At 38.2% G+C, this 18,215-nt stretch overlaps 1 protein-coding gene across 8 annotated transcripts in view; it reads left to right on the forward strand.

The window, feature by feature from the left end:
* The window catches only part of Nbeal1 (neurobeachin-like 1), a 168,607-nt gene that overhangs the window by 17,943 nt on the left and 132,449 nt on the right, over positions 1-18,215 (forward strand). For 7 of the 8 annotated variants that reach the window (XR_010055002.1, XM_039084849.2, XM_039084852.2 and 4 more), the window contains 3 exons: positions 848-929; positions 1,810-1,937; positions 7,400-7,482. Coding sequence is in view for 7 of the 8 variants with exons in the window: in XM_039084849.2 (XP_038940777.1) it covers positions 848-929; positions 1,810-1,937; positions 7,400-7,482 (293 nt within the window). In the remaining variant the exon portion in view is untranslated. The remainder of the gene's footprint in view (positions 1-847; positions 930-1,809; positions 1,938-7,399; positions 7,483-18,215) is intronic. The other variant, XM_039084853.2, reaches the window with a different exon arrangement.

An 18,215-nucleotide genomic window follows, 5' to 3' on the forward strand; every position in this document is an offset into this window, starting at 1 on the left:
GTGTCTATACATATGACAGGTACTTGCAGAAGCCAGATGAGGATGTCATCCTCTGAAGCTAGAGTTACAGGTGGTAGTGAGCTAGGTGATGCGGGTGCTGGGAACTAAACTCAGATTCTGTGAAAGATCAGCATGTGTTCATAACCACTGGGCCAGATGTCCCTGTACAGAGAATTTAAAATGTTCTTGTATTAGAGAAAGGGATAAACAGCTAAGATGTCATGCTAATTTAATTTCTTAAGTAGTGAAGTCTGTTATTTTTTCCTGTTCTGTGAGCATCTACTGGATTTCAAGATATAATTATCTTCTAGGTCAGTGTCTCAGACCAGAAAACTAATAAGCTTAACTTTTTTTTTAAATTTTTTTTTATTATTATTATTATTTTTTTCCAGAGCTGAGGACCGAACCCAGGGCCTTGTGCTTGCTAGGCAAGCGCTCTACCACTGAGCTAAATCCCCAACCCCTAAGCTTAACTTTTAACAATAAAGCCAAGAGATAATTGTGTCATAAATTATCACAGTATGTGTCCCAGCTCAGGAACTATGGGCTCTCAAAACAGGATGTAGTATTAGAATATTTAAAGATGATAAGCCATGCCCTTTGTGTCATGGACCTCTGATACAGTTTACAAAACATGATGTAAGTCAGAAAAAGGGAACTACAATTCAGAGGCAGAGTGAAAACAGTAATGGTATATGTCTCGTATAGTGGCAGTACCGTAAGCATCATTTCTTGCTTTAGTATCAGTGATGTTTCATTTGCCAGCATCTGTTCTTAGAAGTCCACGCTGAATACACTAGAAGCATATTGTGCATACATAATAAATGTTACTCTTTTTATCTCCTAGGAATTTATCAAATGTAGAAGAAATTGGGACTTGCTCTTATATTAATCATGTCATTACCATGACAACACTGTATATTCAGCAAGTAGGTGTGACTACATTCCTCTTCGTTGTCTTACTGACACTGATAAGGATTTACTTTTTTAAAAGTTTTTTAGTATTGTAATTAAACTTGCTAAGTGTTTTCAAAGAAGGTAGTAATTGTAAAGACAGTTACAATTAATAGGGCAGTAGGTCATTTTATAAATCTTATATTTTCTTTTTTTTTAATGATTTATTTCTTTTTATTTCATGTACATTGGAGTTTTGTCTGTATGAGGATATTGACTCCCTTAGACCTGGAGTTATAGACAGTGAGCTGCTATGTGGGTACTGAGAATTGAACCCGGGTTCTCTGGAAGAGCAGTCAGTCTCTTAATCACTGAGCCATTGCTCCAGTCCCAAATCTTATATTTTTTAAAAGTAGGCAAGTAGCTATTTTTTTTTAAAGATTTATTTATTTATATATAAGTACATTGTAGCTGTCTTCAGACACGCCAGAAGGGCATCAGATCTCATTATAGATGGTTGTGAGCCACTATGTGGTTGCTGGGATTCGAACTCAGGACCTCTGGAAGAGCAGTTAGTGCTCTTAACCACTGAGCCATCTCTCCAACCCCCGGCAAGTAGCTATTAATGCATTATTTTAACATTTTTTGTAGTTTTTAAAATGACACAATGTCTCATTTTGTGTATGAATCATCTTATGTAATATATCTTACTGAAAAACATGATTTCCAAAGATGTTTGGCTAATTTAAACTTACTCTAGGAAGAACTTAATAATTTAGAAAATACATCTAGTATATATGATTAAATAACTTTTAAGGACTCAAAGGGGAAGTTAGGCGTATGTTAATAAAAATGATTTAATGTAAGCTGATTAATGAAACATGTCTTTAATTTTACGTTTAATTTTATTCTCAGTTAAAAAGCAAAAAAAAGGAGAAGGAAATGGCTGATCAGACGTCTATTGAAGAATTTGTGATTCATGCATTGGCCTTCTGTGAAAGCTTGTATGATCCTTATAGAAATTGGAGACATAGAATTTCAGGGTACGTCTTATAAATGATAATACTCAGATTGAGTCTTACTATGTAGCCTTGACTGATTTGGAACTTGATATATAGACCAGGTTAGAGAGAACCAGTAACCTCTGGAGTGCTGAAATTATAGGCACGCACCACCAGTTTGGCCATAATGTTTAAACTGAGTGTTGGTTTGAGAAGATGGCTCAGTGTGCTCTTAGTGGGTATAGCACTTGCCACAAATGTATGAAGACCTGTGTTTAGATCCCTGGAATTTATGTAAAATCAGGATATGAGAGCAGAAATATCTGTAATCATAGTATTCCTATGTAGAAATGAAAAGTGGAGACAGGGAAATCTGGGAGATTTGCAGATGAGCTAACCTGGCACATACAGTAGAAGACCAACAGAGAGATCCTATCTCTAAAAAAATTCAAAACCAAATCGATGCCCAAGTGTGTTTTTTGACCTTTATGCACACTGTATGTGACTTCATTCCCACATGTGTGACACATCCATCATGCACACATTATACATAAACAGAACAGAACCTTGCATGCCATACATTTGTGGGTTTTTCGAGTCTTCTGTATGTGATTCTTAAAAGAGTATCTTTCTATGAAAGGAATATGGAAAGATACATAGAAGATCCACATATGGAATGTTGGGGAGATGACTCAGTTATCGTTGTACAAGCATGAGAACTTAAGTTTGGTCTACAGAATCCACATAAAAAGGTTAGGTTCGCAGAATGTGCTTATAAATCCAGCACTGGGAGGTGGGAGCAGGTTAATCCTTGGAGATTGGTAACCACTGTAGCTTACTTAGTGTCTTTCTCAGATACTTCCCTACTTTAATTTAATTTTTGAGGCAGAGTCTTACTTTGTATCCTTGTCTGGTTTGGAACTGCTTCATAGACATTTAACTAAAAGAGATCAAGAGGCATGCACCACCTTATTTAACCCAAAGAGATCAAGAGGCATGCACCACCTTATTTTTTGAGACAGGTTCTTACTGTTTAAGCAGCAAGCTCTAGGGACCTTCATGTGTCCTCCTTTCCACTGCTAGGGTTACAGGCACAGTATGACAGTTTACCTTTGTGTACCTCTGGTTCACATGTGGAGGTTATAGGACATCTTGTTTCTCTCTACTGTGTGTGCAATGGTGATGGAACTCAGATCCTTCTACTTGCACAGCAAGCACTTTATCTGCTGAGCCCCTGTACTTGCACTTTGAATAGCTACTGTTACATGATGTTGAAGAGTTTATAACAACATTTATACAGACTGTGATAGCACACCTCATATATTCTATATGATGTATTTTATTAACAGAACATATTTTGGCACTTGAGAAGGTAGAGGCAGGAGGATCAGAAGTTCAAGCTCATTTTTAGCTACATAGTTAAGGCCATCTTGTCCTGAGTGATGGGATTAAAGGCATTTGCTCCCACTGCCTGGCCGGGACAGGTTCATTTGGATTCAAACTAAACCCAGTGGAGTTTGGGTTTGGGCTTCAGGGTACAGTCATCATGGCAGGTGAACCATGATGGAGGAGCTTGAGGTAGGTAGTCACACCGGGTCTGCAGTCAGGACACAGAGAGAGAAAATTCTAGTGCTCACTCCCTTTCTTCAGTCTGGTATTTAAGGTAGGTCTTTCATCTGATCCTAATCTAGCCCAGAGATTTGTCTTCAGGGTATTTTTATATCTTGTCAAGTTCACAATCACTGGAAACCTTCAATAACTTGTACTTTAGTTATTTAACAGAAGAATCTTGTCCTTATACTTTCTTAAAAGTTACATTTAAAAAGTTTTATGCTTTACTTGCACAGATGTCTATGTACCACATACAGTGTTTGCAGAGGCCAGAAGAGGGCATTGGATCTCCTTAACTGGAGTTGTAGACAATGGTGAGCCACAATTTGGGTGCCTGGAATTGAGTATCAGTCCTTTGGAAGAGCAGCATGTGTTATTTATTGCTAAGGCATCACTTTAGCCCCTTCATTTTTTTTTTAACTTTGTATTTTGAAAAAGTTGATTGTATAAGTTAAAGTTCTCCAGAAACAGCATCAATGAATATATAAGATATTATGTCTATAGGAATTTGAATTTTTTTAAAATTGTTTTTAAAAACAAGTTCTGTCTAGTTTTGTCAAAGAAAACCTTTTCCTGGTTTACTTCTTACCAGTCTGTTCTGGCATCCTTCTAGTAATATCAGAAGCACCTGGGTCAGTGAGGGCCAGTGTATACACACTGTATATACACTGTAATACAGTGTATTCTGTGGCAGTTTCTTCCTGCTGTCCCCAATTCAGTATTACTGCCACTGTAGTGATGGACACCAGTTTTGGCTAATATGCATGCTATTATATTCGAGTTCCTGAAAGCTGGGTAATTTTGTTTTGTTCTGTCTGACCATCTTTAGTCTGCTTGTATTCTAGCGCCTACTTTCCACTTTTCTTGACACGTTAGATCTAGAGTTGACTTCCTCCTGAGACAATTTCCTCTTTGGGGCTCTCATCATTCTGCCTTAAGTGTGGGGACAGACAGCCCTCTAACCAAGAGCAGCCACCAAAATGGCCAGAGAGCAAGAAAGCATTTAATATTCATAAAATTAGCTCACACAGCAGGGAGCCTGACAAGTCCAAGTCTGACATGTAGGTGAGCAGGCTTGAGATAGATCAGAGCGAACCTGAGGAACAGCTTCAGTCTGAAGAGTGACAGGGTGACGCTTGGGAAAGCCAGAACTGCTGATGAAACCCCAAGACAGAAGTTTCTGATGCTGAAGGTTTTGTTTGTTTTTTGTTTTTGTCTTCTGTCACTCATCTCATGAAAAATATATGCTTTACTCAGAGTTCACAAATGTACCAAGTCATCGCATCTAAAAGCATCTTCCAGGCTAATGAAATTACTCACATTGTGTCAAGACATTTTGTCTAAGTAGTAATGGGAAGGTCCTGAGTAGGTCCTGGGCCCGTCCACTAAACTTTAATATCTCTCTTTTTCTAGGGATAACTTCTTTTTCACTTTTCCTGCCATAAAGATTTTTGCTTTTCTCAGGATAGACTAAATTATCTGTAGTACTAAATAAAGACCTTAGAATAACAAAGGTGTATTTCTTGTTCATGCCATCTGTCTTATTTTTAAGGAAAAAATTTAAAAGTTATTTTTACTGTGTGCAGGTGTGCATGCCCTCAGGAGTAAGAGGCTTTGGATCCCCTGGGCCTAGAGCCCCACACACAGACCACACATAGACTTGAACCCCAGACCTCAGGACTAGTATTACATGCTCTTAATTGCAGCAGCATCTCCTCATAATGTTCACATTTCTGAAAAAAGTTTCATTTGTCTGTGTGTGTAGATAGAAACCCCTATTAATTCTAGTCAGTCAAGTGCACAGGACAGTCAACATCTCATGTTGTTAGTTAGCGTGAGAAAGTGGAAAGAAAATGGTAAAACTCTCACATTGGCAATTTAAATCTGTTTTCTTTTTCTTTTTTTTTTTTTTTTGGGGGTCATGCTATACAGCATATCGTTTTCATTCAGAATTTACTATTGGTGAAAAGTGATTATGTGTCCCCAACTACCACAGAGGGACCATATTCAGCTCTGCCATGTGAATTCAAGGACTGTTGTAATAGCAGTAGTTTGGCAAGCAGGACCACGACTGCTTCTTGCCTCTGTACCTCTCAAGACTCTAGGGATGCAGAAGGGCACATGACTCTTCGTCATTACTAGAAAAGTAATTTATCATTTCAGCTTCTAACAACTCAGTTTTCCTCTATTTTGATTTGTATAATAGAGATTCTGTGAGGGGACTTGTGTCTCTTTCCCACTTCTGTCCCCCCCTCTCTTTTCTTCCTGTTGTACTCAGCAGTGAAGATCTAAAGAAATGTACTGTTTGAAACAGTGACGTTGATCTTTTCTTTTTAGTCACCAAAGTAGATAAAGAACTGTCAGTCTGAACATGACAAAAGCTTTTAAAGAAACCCTTAAGAAATCAGAGCAAAAGAATTTAAATGTGGTAAAAGAAGAGAAGCTATATAAAATAGTAGTTCTGATATCAAACTAAAGCAAATTGAGTAAAGAGGTTTGTTAAAAACACACACAGTTTTTGAAATCTAGAACAAAGAGAAATTTTAAATAGCATGATGTCTGTCATATATCATTTGATATAAGATGTGCATATATAAGGTGGCCACAGAAAGAAGAGAGCATGCATTAAAGTAGTAACAGTTAATAAGTGCATATGGTGTTTCACCAGGAACTATGCTTGAAGCTGTCTTTATATTTTGTTTAATATGCCAAAAAAAAAATCCTTCAGTAATAGAGCCACTTTAGTGGCAAATGGCAAATTAAGGGATTCAGATTTCAGTTTCTTTGTCTGAACATAGTAATTAGGCTATGAATGCTTAGTCCAAACCTAATTGTGAGAAAGCACCAAGCAAAATCCCAAGTCAGACCTTTTTATTAGGAAATTGTGTACACGTATATCTGTAGTCTGTAGATGTGCAAAATTTATAGGTAGTTTCAGATATTTTCCATTTATTATTATTAAAATATACAATTTTTAGGTAATGATAAAAATTCCTGTGTTTTTATTTTATTTTTTTACCATTCCACTAGTTGAAAGTATTATAGTTTTCAATAGACTTTATTCTTCAATCTCTTTATCACCATGGCTGTCTAAGCAATTATTTTTAATTGAAATGGTCTCAGTAGAAGCATATATACACTTTGTATTAGCCTTGTTAAAGTTTATAGAAAATATTCATGAAAACTCCTGGAATTTTCATTAAAAAATAATCCCATCCGACACTGGATCTGCATCCTAAAAATGAGGGAACTTAAAGATCTAGACGCATTATAGCTGACTAAAATCTCAGTAACACACAGGTCAGTCACTAGCTCCTGCAGTCTCCAGGAGCTATTACTTGGCCAGAACTACTATGCACATTTTCCTGTAGATTTAAATTAAAATGCTGGCTTATTTTTAAATTCCTAAATATTTGGAGACTTAACTTAGCTATCACAGTGTATATAATAAAAAGCATTTTGGGGCTGGAGAGATGGCTCAGAGGTTAAGAGCACTCACTGCTTTTCCAGAGGTTCAGAGTTTAATTCCCAGCCACCATATGGTGGTTCACAATCATCTGTGATGAGATATGGTACCCTCTTCTGGCCTGCAGGCATGCGTGCATGCAGGACACTGTATACATAATAAAAGAAAAACATAATTTATGAGATCAAAAATAAAAAGATTTATTTAAAAAATTCTCCAGTTATTTTAAAAAATTCACTTGACTACTTGGTAAGCACCTAAGTTACTGTTTTAACTTATTTTGAGCATTGCACGAGTCCTTTAGATGTTTTTGTTCAGCATATAAACCAAAATCAGAATGTTGAATTTGTTTATAATTGTTTTTTAAATTGTGCCATCTCTACTTGCTCATGTTGTAATTTGTTACTGACTTCTTTTCTAATGATAGACGAATCCTTAGTTCTGTGGAAAAGAGCAGACAGAAATACAAACCGGCTTCTCTCACAGTGGAGTTCGTTCCTTTCTTTTATCGTAAGTAATACTCTAATTTACTTTACTCTAATTTACTTTACTTTATTTTGATCAACTCTGATTAGTGGGTTTTTTTTTTTGTTTGTTTGTGTTTGTTTTTGCTTACTGATTCTGACTTTAATTTAGTGTGTGAGTTTATAAGATAAAGGCTATTAAAGAAAAAAAAAAGCCCCTGTTAGTTAATTTGTGTTTGGTTGGGATTATGGTTCTCAGTTTGATTAGTTTTCTCCATGTTTTTCTATTTAGAAGCTGATCTGTTGTTTTGGTGAGCTGAGCATTTTAAAGAGCACAGCATATTTTAGAACTTCACAATTGTTACTAAAAACAAAACTGGGCTAGAGATACCCTAAGAACACATGTTTAGCATGCACAAAAACCTGCCATTTGATCATTAGAACCAGAAAACAAACCAGTTTGCACCCAAACCATTGGGACTTGACTACTGTTTATGTGCATGGCTGTATATATGTTATGGTTTATCCGTCACATTGTCACTTTTTCTTTTCATACTGAGCAAGGTTTCACATCAACTAACCTGACTTCAAACTTGCTGTAGCTGAGGATGGCTTGAACTTCTGATTCTCTGATCTCTTCCTGAGTGTTCTCACTACAGGAATATGCTGCCACCTCTGGCCGGATTTTACTCTTAAATAATGATTGTGCTGGGGGCTGGAGAGATGGCTCAGCAGTTAACAGCACTTGTTGCTTTGTTGAAGACCTTGGTTCGTTCCCAATACTCTCATGGTGTGTTTCATATATTACATGCCTGTAATTCCAGTTCCAGGGGATCTGACACCCTTGTGGCCTTCCTGGGCTCTACATTCACATGCTTCACATTCTTACATGGAGGTAAACACTAATACACAGAAAATAAAGATGAATAAATCTGGGAAAAAAAAGATTGTGCTTCTAGAAAGGTAGTTGAGTTGGTAGAATGCTTGCCTATCATACCTAGATTCATTCCCGTAACGACAGTAGTGGGCGTGGTGGGACATGCCTGTGATCTAAGCACTAGAGGGGTAGAGGCAGGAGGATCAGGCCATCTTTGGCTTTACAGCAAGTTTGAGGCCAACCTGGGATACACCCGACCTTAGTGATGCTAGATGCTCTTCACCTCCTCCTGGGGAAGCTGGCGTAGGAGTACGAGGAAAAACACAGAACAAAGAAGAGTTCATAGGGAGACTTTTGAGTGTAGCAGTTTAGTGAAGGTCCTAGCTATAATACCAGGCGATTCAGAGTGCCTTGGGTCTGGACTGCAGTAAACTAATCCAATTGTCCTGTTGTACATGAGACTTCTACTTGTTTGCAGCTTAGCAAAGATAGGATAGAAGTTGTGGTTGATCTCTACAGGAGCATAATCAGTTGTTTAACAAAAGCTAAATGGTTACATATATGAAATTAGCAGGTCAATTAGCAGGATAGTCGGAATTTCTACTTCTTGACCCTATATTTGGAAATCCTAGACTGTACTTGCAAGTTCATCCTAAGAGCAGTAAAGATGGAAGGATAGTGCCTCAGCCGTTAAGTTCCATGAGGGGCTGACACGTGTATTCTGTTTCATGACCCACTCAGTAACAAACCATTCTGATGGGTCAAGGGCAATAATATTTTGTCATAAACTGAGAGATCCATCCTAGACATATAACAGCAAGTATAGATCTGTTGTTCCCAGTATCAGATGGCTTTCTGACTTCGACAGATTTTGTTAGTCATCCATATGTCTTTATCTTTTTTCTTTTTTTTTAATTGGATATTTTTTTATTTACGTTTCAATGTTATCCCCTTTCTCAGTTTCCCCTCCAGAAACCTATCTCCCCTTGTTTCTATGAGGGTGCTCACCCACCCACCCACCCACTCACTCACTCCCTCACTCCTACCTCCCCGCCCAGACATTCCCCTACACTGGGGCATCAGGCCTTGACAGGAGCAAGGGCCTCTTCTCCCATTGATGCCCGACAAGGCATCTGTTACATATGCGGCTGGAGACATAGGTCCATCCCTGTGAACTCTTTGAATGGTGGTTTAGTCCCTGGGTAGCTCTGAGGGGTCTGGTTGGTTGATATCGTTGTTCTTATGGGGTTGAAAACCCCTTCAGCTCCTTCAGGCTTTTCTCTAACTCCTCTACTGGGGACCCTGATCTCAGTTTAGTGGTTGGCTGCGAGCATTTGCCTCTGTATTTGTCATGCTCTCACAGAGCCTCTCCAGACACAGCTATATCAGGCTCCTGTCAGCATGCACTTCTTGGCATCAGCAATATTGTGGCTATATATGGATTGGATCCCCAGGTGTGACAGTCTCTGGATGGCCTTTCCTTCAGTCTCTGCTCCACACTTTGTCTCTATATTTCTTCCTGTGAGTACTTTTGTTCCCCATTCTAAGAAGGACTGAAGCACCTGCACTTTGGCATTCTTCTTGAGCTTCATGTAGTCTGTGAATTGTATCTTGGGTATTCCGAGCTTTTGGACTAATATCCGCTCATCAGTGAGCTCATACTATATGGATTTCCATATATGGAGCCATCCCTGCATCCCTGGGATGAAGCCTACTTGACCATGATGGATGATTGTTTTGATGGATTGTGTTCTTGGATTCAGTTTGCGAAAATCTTATTGAGTATTTATCTGATCCTGATTTAACTTTGGTACCTGGTATCTGTCTAGAAACTGTCCATTTCATCCAGATTTTCCAGTTTGTTGAGTATAGGCTTTGTAGTAGGATTTGATGATGTTTTGAATTTCCTCAGTTTTTGTGATGTCTCCCTTTTCATTTCTGATTTTTTTTTTTTTTTTTTTTAAATTTTGACACTGTCTCTGTGCCCTCTGGTTAGTCTGGCTAAAGGTTTCTCTATCTTGTTGATTTTCTCAAAGAACCAGCTCCTGGTTTTGTTGATTCTTTGTATAGTTCTTTTTGTTTCTACTTGGTTGATTTCAGTCCTAAGTTTGATTATTTCCTGCCTTCTACTCCTCTTGGGTGTATTTGCTTCTTTTGTTGTAGGGTTTTCAGGTTTGCTGTCAAGTTGCTAGTGTATGCTCTCTCCAGTTTCTTTTTGGAGGCACTCAGAGCTATGAGTTTTCCTCTTGGCACTGTTTTCATTGTGTCCCATAAGTTTGGGTATGTTGTGACTTCATTTTCATTAAATTCTAAGAAATATTTAATTTCTTTATTTATTTCTTCCTTGACCAAGTTTTCATTGAGTAGAGCATTGTTCAGCTTCCATATGCATGTGGGCTTTCTGTCATTTTGTTTTGTTTTGTTTTTTTTGTTTATTTTTTTGTTATTGAAGAACAGCCTTAGTCTGTGATGATCTGATAGGATGCATGGGATTATTTCTATCTTTTTGTATCTGTTGAGGCCTGTTTTGTGACAGATTATATGGTCAATTTTGGACAAGGTACCATGAGGTGCTGAGAAGAAGGTATATTCTTTTGTTTTAGGATAAAATATTCTATAGATATCTGTTAAATCCATTTGGTTCACAACTTTGGTTAGTTTAATGGTGTCTGTCTTTAGTTTCTGTTTCCATGGTCTGTCCACTGATGAGAGTGGGGTGTTGAAGTCACCCACTATTATTGTGTGACGTACAATGTGTGCTTTGGGCTTTAGTAAACTTTTATGAATGTGGGTGCCCTCGCATTTGGAGCATAGATATTCAGAATTGAGAGTTCATCTTGGTGGATTTTTCCTTTGACAAGTATGAAGTGCTCTTATCTTTTTTTGATAACTTTTGGTTGAAAGTCAATTTTATTTGATATTAGAATGGCTACTCCAGCTTGTTTCTTGGGACCATTTGCTTGGAGACTTTTTTTTTCCAGCCTTTTACTCTTAGGTAGTGCCTGTCTTTGTCACTGAGGTGCATTTCCTGTATACAGCAACATGCTGGGTCCTCTTTATGTATTCAGTTTGTTAATCTATGTCTTTTTATTGGGGAATTGAGTCCATTGATGTTGAGAGATAATTAGGGACCAATGATTATTGTTTCCTGTCCTTTTTGTTGTTAGAGGTAGAATTATGTTTGTGTGGCTATCTTCTTTTGGGTTAGTTGAAAGATTAATTTCTTGCTTTTTCTAGAGTATTGTTTCACTCCTTGTCTTGGAGTTTTGCATCTATTATCCTTTGTAGGGCTGCATTTGTAGAAAGATACTGTGTAAATTTGGTTTTGTCATGGAATATCTTGGTTTCTTCATCTGTTAATTGAGAGTTATGCTGGATAGAGTAGCCTGGGCTGGCATTTGTGTTCTTTTAGGGTCTGCATGACATCTGCTCAGGATCTTCTGGCTTTCATAGTCTCTGGTGAGAAGTCTGGTATAATTCTGATAAGTCTGCCTTTATGTTACTTGATCATTTTCCCTTACTGCTTTATTAATCTTGGTTTAGTGCATTTGGCGTTTTGACCATTATGTGAAGGGAGGAATTTCTTTCTGGTCCAATCTATTTGGTGTTCTGAAGGCTTCTTGTATGTTTATGAGTATCTCTTTCTTTAGGTTAGGGTAGTTTTCCTCTGTGATTTTGTTGAAGATATTTACTGGCCCTTTAAGTTGGGAATCTTCGCTCTCTTCTGTACCTATTATCCTTAGGTTTGGTCTTCTCATTGAGTCCTGAATTTCGGGATGTTTAGGGTTAGGATCTTTTTGCATTTTCTTTTATGGTTGTGTCAATGATTTCTATGGCATCTTCTGTCCCTGAGATTCTCTCTTAAATCTCTTGTATTCTGTTGGTGGTGCTTACTCGCCTATGACTCCTGATCTCTTTCCTAGGTTTTCTATCTCCAAGGTTGTCTCTTTTTGTGGTTTCCATTTCCATTCTTAGATCCTGGGTGGTTTTGTTCAATTCCTTCACCTGTTTAGTTGTGTTTTCCTACAATTCTTTAAGTGTTTCCTCTTTAAGAACTTCTACCTGTTTACCTGTGCTGTCTTGTATTTCTTTAAGGGAGTTATTTATGTCCTTCTTAAAGTCCTCTAACATCATCATGAGATATGATTTTAAATCAGAATTTTGCTTTTCTGGTGTGTTGGGGTATCCAGGACTTGCTATGGTGGGAGAACTGGGTTCTGATGATGCCAAGTGGTTTTGGTTTCTGTTGCTTAGATTCTTGCACTTGTCCCTCTCTCCATCTTGTTATCTCTGGTGCTAGCTGGTCTTGCTGTCTCTAACAGTGGCTTGACCCTCTTATAAGCCTGTGTGTCAGCACTCCTGGGAGTCTGGCTCTCTCCTGGCAGGATCAGGGTACAGAGAGCTGTGGAGTAAGGTCAATTAAGGGTGCAGACAGAAACTGGAAGCTCTTCCCATATGTCTTTACCTTAGATTTAAAATTTTCCTTGATGACTTCATTAGCTTATTGAAAGTCAGGCCTAGTGTATCCCAGCACTTCTGTCCTTGTCTTAGGACTTGAAAACTCTTTCCTTGCCATTTTGATTTCAAGTTGAGTTACTGAAGCATCAGGGAAATCCTATCTAGCAACCAGGTTTAAGGTAACTAACTAGTTCTGGCATAATTGGTGTAGTATGGAGGTTTACTTTAGTATACCTTGAAGAGAAGTATCTACTGTAGAAGTTCAGAAATAGCACAGGTGGGAAAAAGTCTATATATTCACTTTTATTTTTATCGTCATGAGCATATGGACCCATATGTATATTTTTGTTTTTGAATTTTGTTTTTTAAAATTAGATCTAGTTATTTTATGTGAATGTTTTACCTTTATGTATGTATGTACATGCACTGCATATGTGCTTGGTATCTGTTGGAGGTCAGAAGAGGACATCAGATCTTTTGGAAATGAAATTAAAGATGATTATGAACTACAGTGTGGGTACTTGGAATCAAATCCAGGTCCTCTGCAAGAGCAACAATTGTTTTTAATCACTGAGCCATCTCTCCAGCCCCAAGAAAACTAATTTTTATCTTTGGTATAAAAAGACAAAAACTGGCCTTGTGTGCATGATAGCAAAGTCATTCACTGGAGCATGGGAATCTTACTGGTGGCCACATCCTCTCCAAAGAATGATTCTCCTTCTTAAGTGGTCGTCTGACATTCACACTTGTGTCATAACAAACATGTGCTCCTTTCCCTTCTGATAAGTAAATAAATGTAAAAAAAAAAGAAAAAAAAGAAAGAAAGAAAAAAGAGGAGGAGGAGGAAGATAAGAAAGGAAGGAAGTCAGTAAATTGTTGGCTCTGAGGCTTCTCCATGTAAATTCATATGAACACTGTTTTCCCCATAGGCAGCCTCCATAACCCTTAAGCAGTCTCTGTAGCCTGTGATTTTTTTTTTTTATTGGATATCCTTTTATTTACATTTCAAATGTTATCCCCTTTTCTGGTTTCTTGTCCATAAACCCCCTATCCCATCCCCATCCCCATCCCCCTGCTTCTATGAGGGTGTTCCCCCACCCAACCACCTACCCCTTCCCACCTCCATGCCCTGACTTTCCCCTACAATGGGGGGTCCAGCCTTGGCAGGACCTTAAGGCTGCTCCTCCTTTATAACCATGTTGGAATGTGTTAGGCTTAGAGGCAAATTGTATTGAAGACTGGGCTTCTCTTCTAGGAACTGATCTACATTAGAAAAGGGCATTGGTAAGTCACCGATGCAGGGGTTAGGACAAAAGCTATCTAAAGTTTTAGGAGGGCTATTGGTAATCTTGCCCTTCAGATAAGCTGAGTCTCTGGGCATAATGTTTTGAAAATAACTTTATGGTTTGATTAAAATGTTCAACTTTTTTTTTTTTTTTTTAGAAGAATAAGGTCTCTAATTGTCATGAAGATAGCAAATTCCCAGAGATTCGGGTATAGACTGAGTGATTTGGAAAGCAAATGAGGGCACATTATAATTCAAAGAGCTCTTGGGAAGCCAAATGGAGGACTATTTTCCAGGAAGAGGGTGTCAGATACTTTAGTGACCCTTTCAGGTTGAGTTGGAAGGCCATCTGTCCTGGGCTAGGATCACCAAGATCCAGTAAGGGATAGTCCCCTGCCTTTTAGGTGCTGCATCTACTCTGTTGGTTTCCTTCTGACTTATTAGATAGTCCTTTAATGGACTGCTGCTATTTCAGCCAGCACTGTATTGTCTCTAGTGAAGTTGGAATCTGAAATCCATAATGGATGAAACAGTTTTTTAGCATTTGGGTAAATGCTGTGTATGCATTACCAAGAAAGTAAGTATACCTCGTTGTCTATTTGTTCTGGTTAAATGACATTGCAAATTAAATCTGCTCTTGTAACCAGCTGTGCTGATTTCTGGGCAGCAGAGATCAGGCTTCTGTGATATCTGTAAGGGGAAAAATAACACAGCCGGTTTCTCCTTCCTTTCTCACACAGAACTTCTGTCAGTGAACCATATTACATCTGTGAACTTTGACTAAGGTCAACCATACTCTGGGGTAGAAAATGAAGTAGAGTTGTTGAGGTAGAACACTGTTGAGAAGATATTTCAAAGTTACCAAGAAAACAAGTTTGGAAACATAAAAGAATATATAAATCACTGGGAGATTTGGGTTTTATACAGAGGTTGTTTGCTGTAAAGGAGGCAGTGGAGAGCTCAAGTAAGTTTACAGGTGTTTTCTATTAAGAGAGGCGTGACAGCTATTATTTTTGTTGTTTTGTTCTGTTTGTTTTTGTTTTTGTTTGATTTTTGGAACTAGGGTCTCTCTACATAGTTCTGGCTGTCCTGGAGCTCAGTAGACTGGGTTAGCCTTGAACTCACAGAATCTATCTGTGTCTGCCTCCTAAGTGCTGGGATTGAAGGCTACAGCTACTATTCTGATATATTCTGTCAACCCTTGGGCAACTGAGCCAATTTTGATAAATATCCTACAAACAGATGGATAGCCTTGACTTAGGGCATAGTTGAGAACTCCAGGATTACACCCTGCTATTTGGTAACAGTTTAAAAGGTCTGCCAAGTTGGGGTAACCCCCAAAGACCAAGCCCTGAGGAAAGCTTTTTTTTTTTTTTTTTTTTTGGTTCTTTTTTTTTTTTTTTTTTTTTTCCCCCGGAGCTGGGGATCGAACCCAGGGCCTTGCGCTTCCTAGGCAAGCGCTCTACCACTGAGCTAAATCCCCAACCCCTGAGGAAAGCTTTTAATTTATCATTAAGACTTCTCTTGTTCTTCCCATGAAGGAGAACTTGGTTGCTTCCTGTTAGCCTTTAGCTACCCCACAGTTACCTGAGCCAGGTATGCTCTGCCTCATAGTTTCCTGGCAACAGCCAAGTATGCCTGACTCACTATAAAAGGGGCAGCTTGCCCCCCTCCTCTCTCTCTCTTGCCTTCTTGCTCCTGCTCTTCCCTTCCCCCTCTCTCCACATGCTCATGGCTGGCCTCTATTTTTCTACTTCTCTTACCCCTCCCCCTTCTGCCTTTCTCTGCCTCTACTACCCTCTTGACTCCTCTCCCCATGCCATGAGTAAACTCTATTCTATACTATATCATCGTGTAGCTACACGATGGTCCTTCAGGAGGAAAAGATGCCTCAGCATGGGCCCGCCTAGGCACCCCCTTCCCCCATACCTGACCATACCTCCATAGGACATCCCCCTCTCTTTTATCTTTTGATAACACATCACTTCCTTTTAGGGATTCATTTAGATGCTTATCCATAAGGCCATACATAGAAACAAACCCAAAGTCTACAATAGCCTGTTAGTTTTCCAAAGGCCCTAAGCTGTTTTCTAGTGGTAGGATTTAAGAAGGACCTGAATGGCTTTGATTGGATCAGTACCCTCAGTCGTATGACTCCCAGACATGAGACTTCCATTTAGTCTGTGAGCCAGGAAATTGAAAGGCTGTGTTAGATGATTTGAGATCTCAAATGATTCCAATTTGTTGACAATATCTGAAACCTTCTAGATAGAAGCTAGTGGAACATAGTAGGCCCTTTTCTCTCCCATCAAAGTGTTGAGTTGTCGGTTTCATTATCATATATTGTCTTCCAAACCTGTTTGATTAGATGTTTATTGACTTTGACTTTGAAATAGAGAACTTTATTACATTGTTTTTGTTTTTGTTGTAAATGGTTTACTTATTTGGAGGATATTGGTAGGGGTAAAGTGACCGTGCTTATTTGTTCTGGAAATCTCTGAAGACAGTGAGGTTGTCTTGGGAAGGGATGTATGCTTTGGATGATCAAAAGTAGGTAACTTTGGAGCTTTTTGTATGCACCTTTCAAAATCACTTTTTTTCATGGCCTTTGGATAGGACAGAGATTTTTTTTTTCCCACTTTTGGTTCAATATTCGTGAAAAAGGTTTTCAGATTATTTTGCTACTTTGTTAGAAAACATATTTTTGTTTGTTTTGTTTTTGTTTTTTTGGTATCAGTTCATCCCTACCTGCAGTAATATTTGCTGTATGTTTTGCCAGATATTAATACAACTATTCTTAGCATACTTTGAAAATAAAAAAAAATCCTTAAAAAAATTCCCTGTTTTATATGTTGCACATACCTACATACATGTGCACATTAGAGGAAGATAGTTGGTCTACCTGTGGATCCTGAAGGTTGATTTTAGGCCGTCAGGCTTGGTAGCAATTGACTTTACCTGCTGACTTATCTCACTGCCCTTCCTAGTGAGCCTTAGATTAAACAATATATGGTACTTTTTACTATTTCTTTTCCTGGGTTTCCCTGTGGCTGAATGAAACACTCATCTTACATCACAGTAGGGTTTTTTTTTTTTTTTTTTTTTTGCCTTCTTGGATTTTATATTATCTTGTGAGGGTTGTTACTCAGACACAAACCAAGTACTACGTATGTTTTTAGAGCACTTTGCATAATTTTCTCTATTCTAGTATTCCATTTTGCAAATTTCAGTTATATTTATTTCTGGTCCCTGAACTGGTCTTTTGGGGTCCTCTCATTCTCTGCAGTAATTCTAAAAGTATCTCTAAAAACAAATCTGAAGTGATCTTTGAGTTCAACATGTTTGCCTTCTCCTGTATATGACAGTTTTTTTTAACTAATTTCTGGGACCTATTTTGCCCATTTTGTACTGTTTAAAACAGGGAAGCTTGTGTATGGCAGTTACTCCAACATAGTGTTAATGGCTTAATTTTCTTTTTAATTACAAGTTTCTGTTAGAACATTTTATAGCTGTACATGGCAGTCTTGTATATAACGTTGGATATTTGTCATTCTATTGTATAAGAATATAATAAAGGCAAACAGTATTTATTACAGGGTTGTAAAAAGAAAGGACAAACAGGGACTGGGCAGATGGCTCAGTCAGTAAAGTACTTGCTGTGCAAACATGAGGACCTACATCATAGCACATGCCTGTAATTCTAGTGTTTCAGGGGCATTGTCAAGGAGAATCACATTCATGCACATGAACTTAACACCCCTCCCCAAGTCAGTGGGGAACAACAGTTCGTCAGTAGAGAACTGGGTAATGAAAACCAGGGATATAGGTCACAGAAAACTGGCTAAAGAAATGCTCATCATGTGATTTTATTTTATTTTTTGGTAATAAAGATGAATAAAGTAGATTATCTGTGAAATGATGGTAATATCTATAATGTATTAAATTAAAAAGCTAAAAGCGTGTTCAGGATAGTCAGATTTTCATATCCATGAGTTGCACATTTGCAGATACACATAACTGTAGCTTGAAATCATGTAGTGGGAAAGAAATTACATCTATACATGTCCAGACTTTTTCTTGTTTTCACTTCCTAAACAGTGCAGTGTTCCAGTTACTTACATACTATTTACATCATTTTAGATAGCCTCTGTAATCTGGA

This window comes from Rattus norvegicus, chromosome 9 (assembly GCF_036323735.1).
Source record: "Rattus norvegicus strain BN/NHsdMcwi chromosome 9, GRCr8, whole genome shotgun sequence".
In the NCBI taxonomy this organism is placed as follows: Eukaryota; Metazoa; Chordata; class Mammalia; order Rodentia; family Muridae; genus Rattus; species Rattus norvegicus.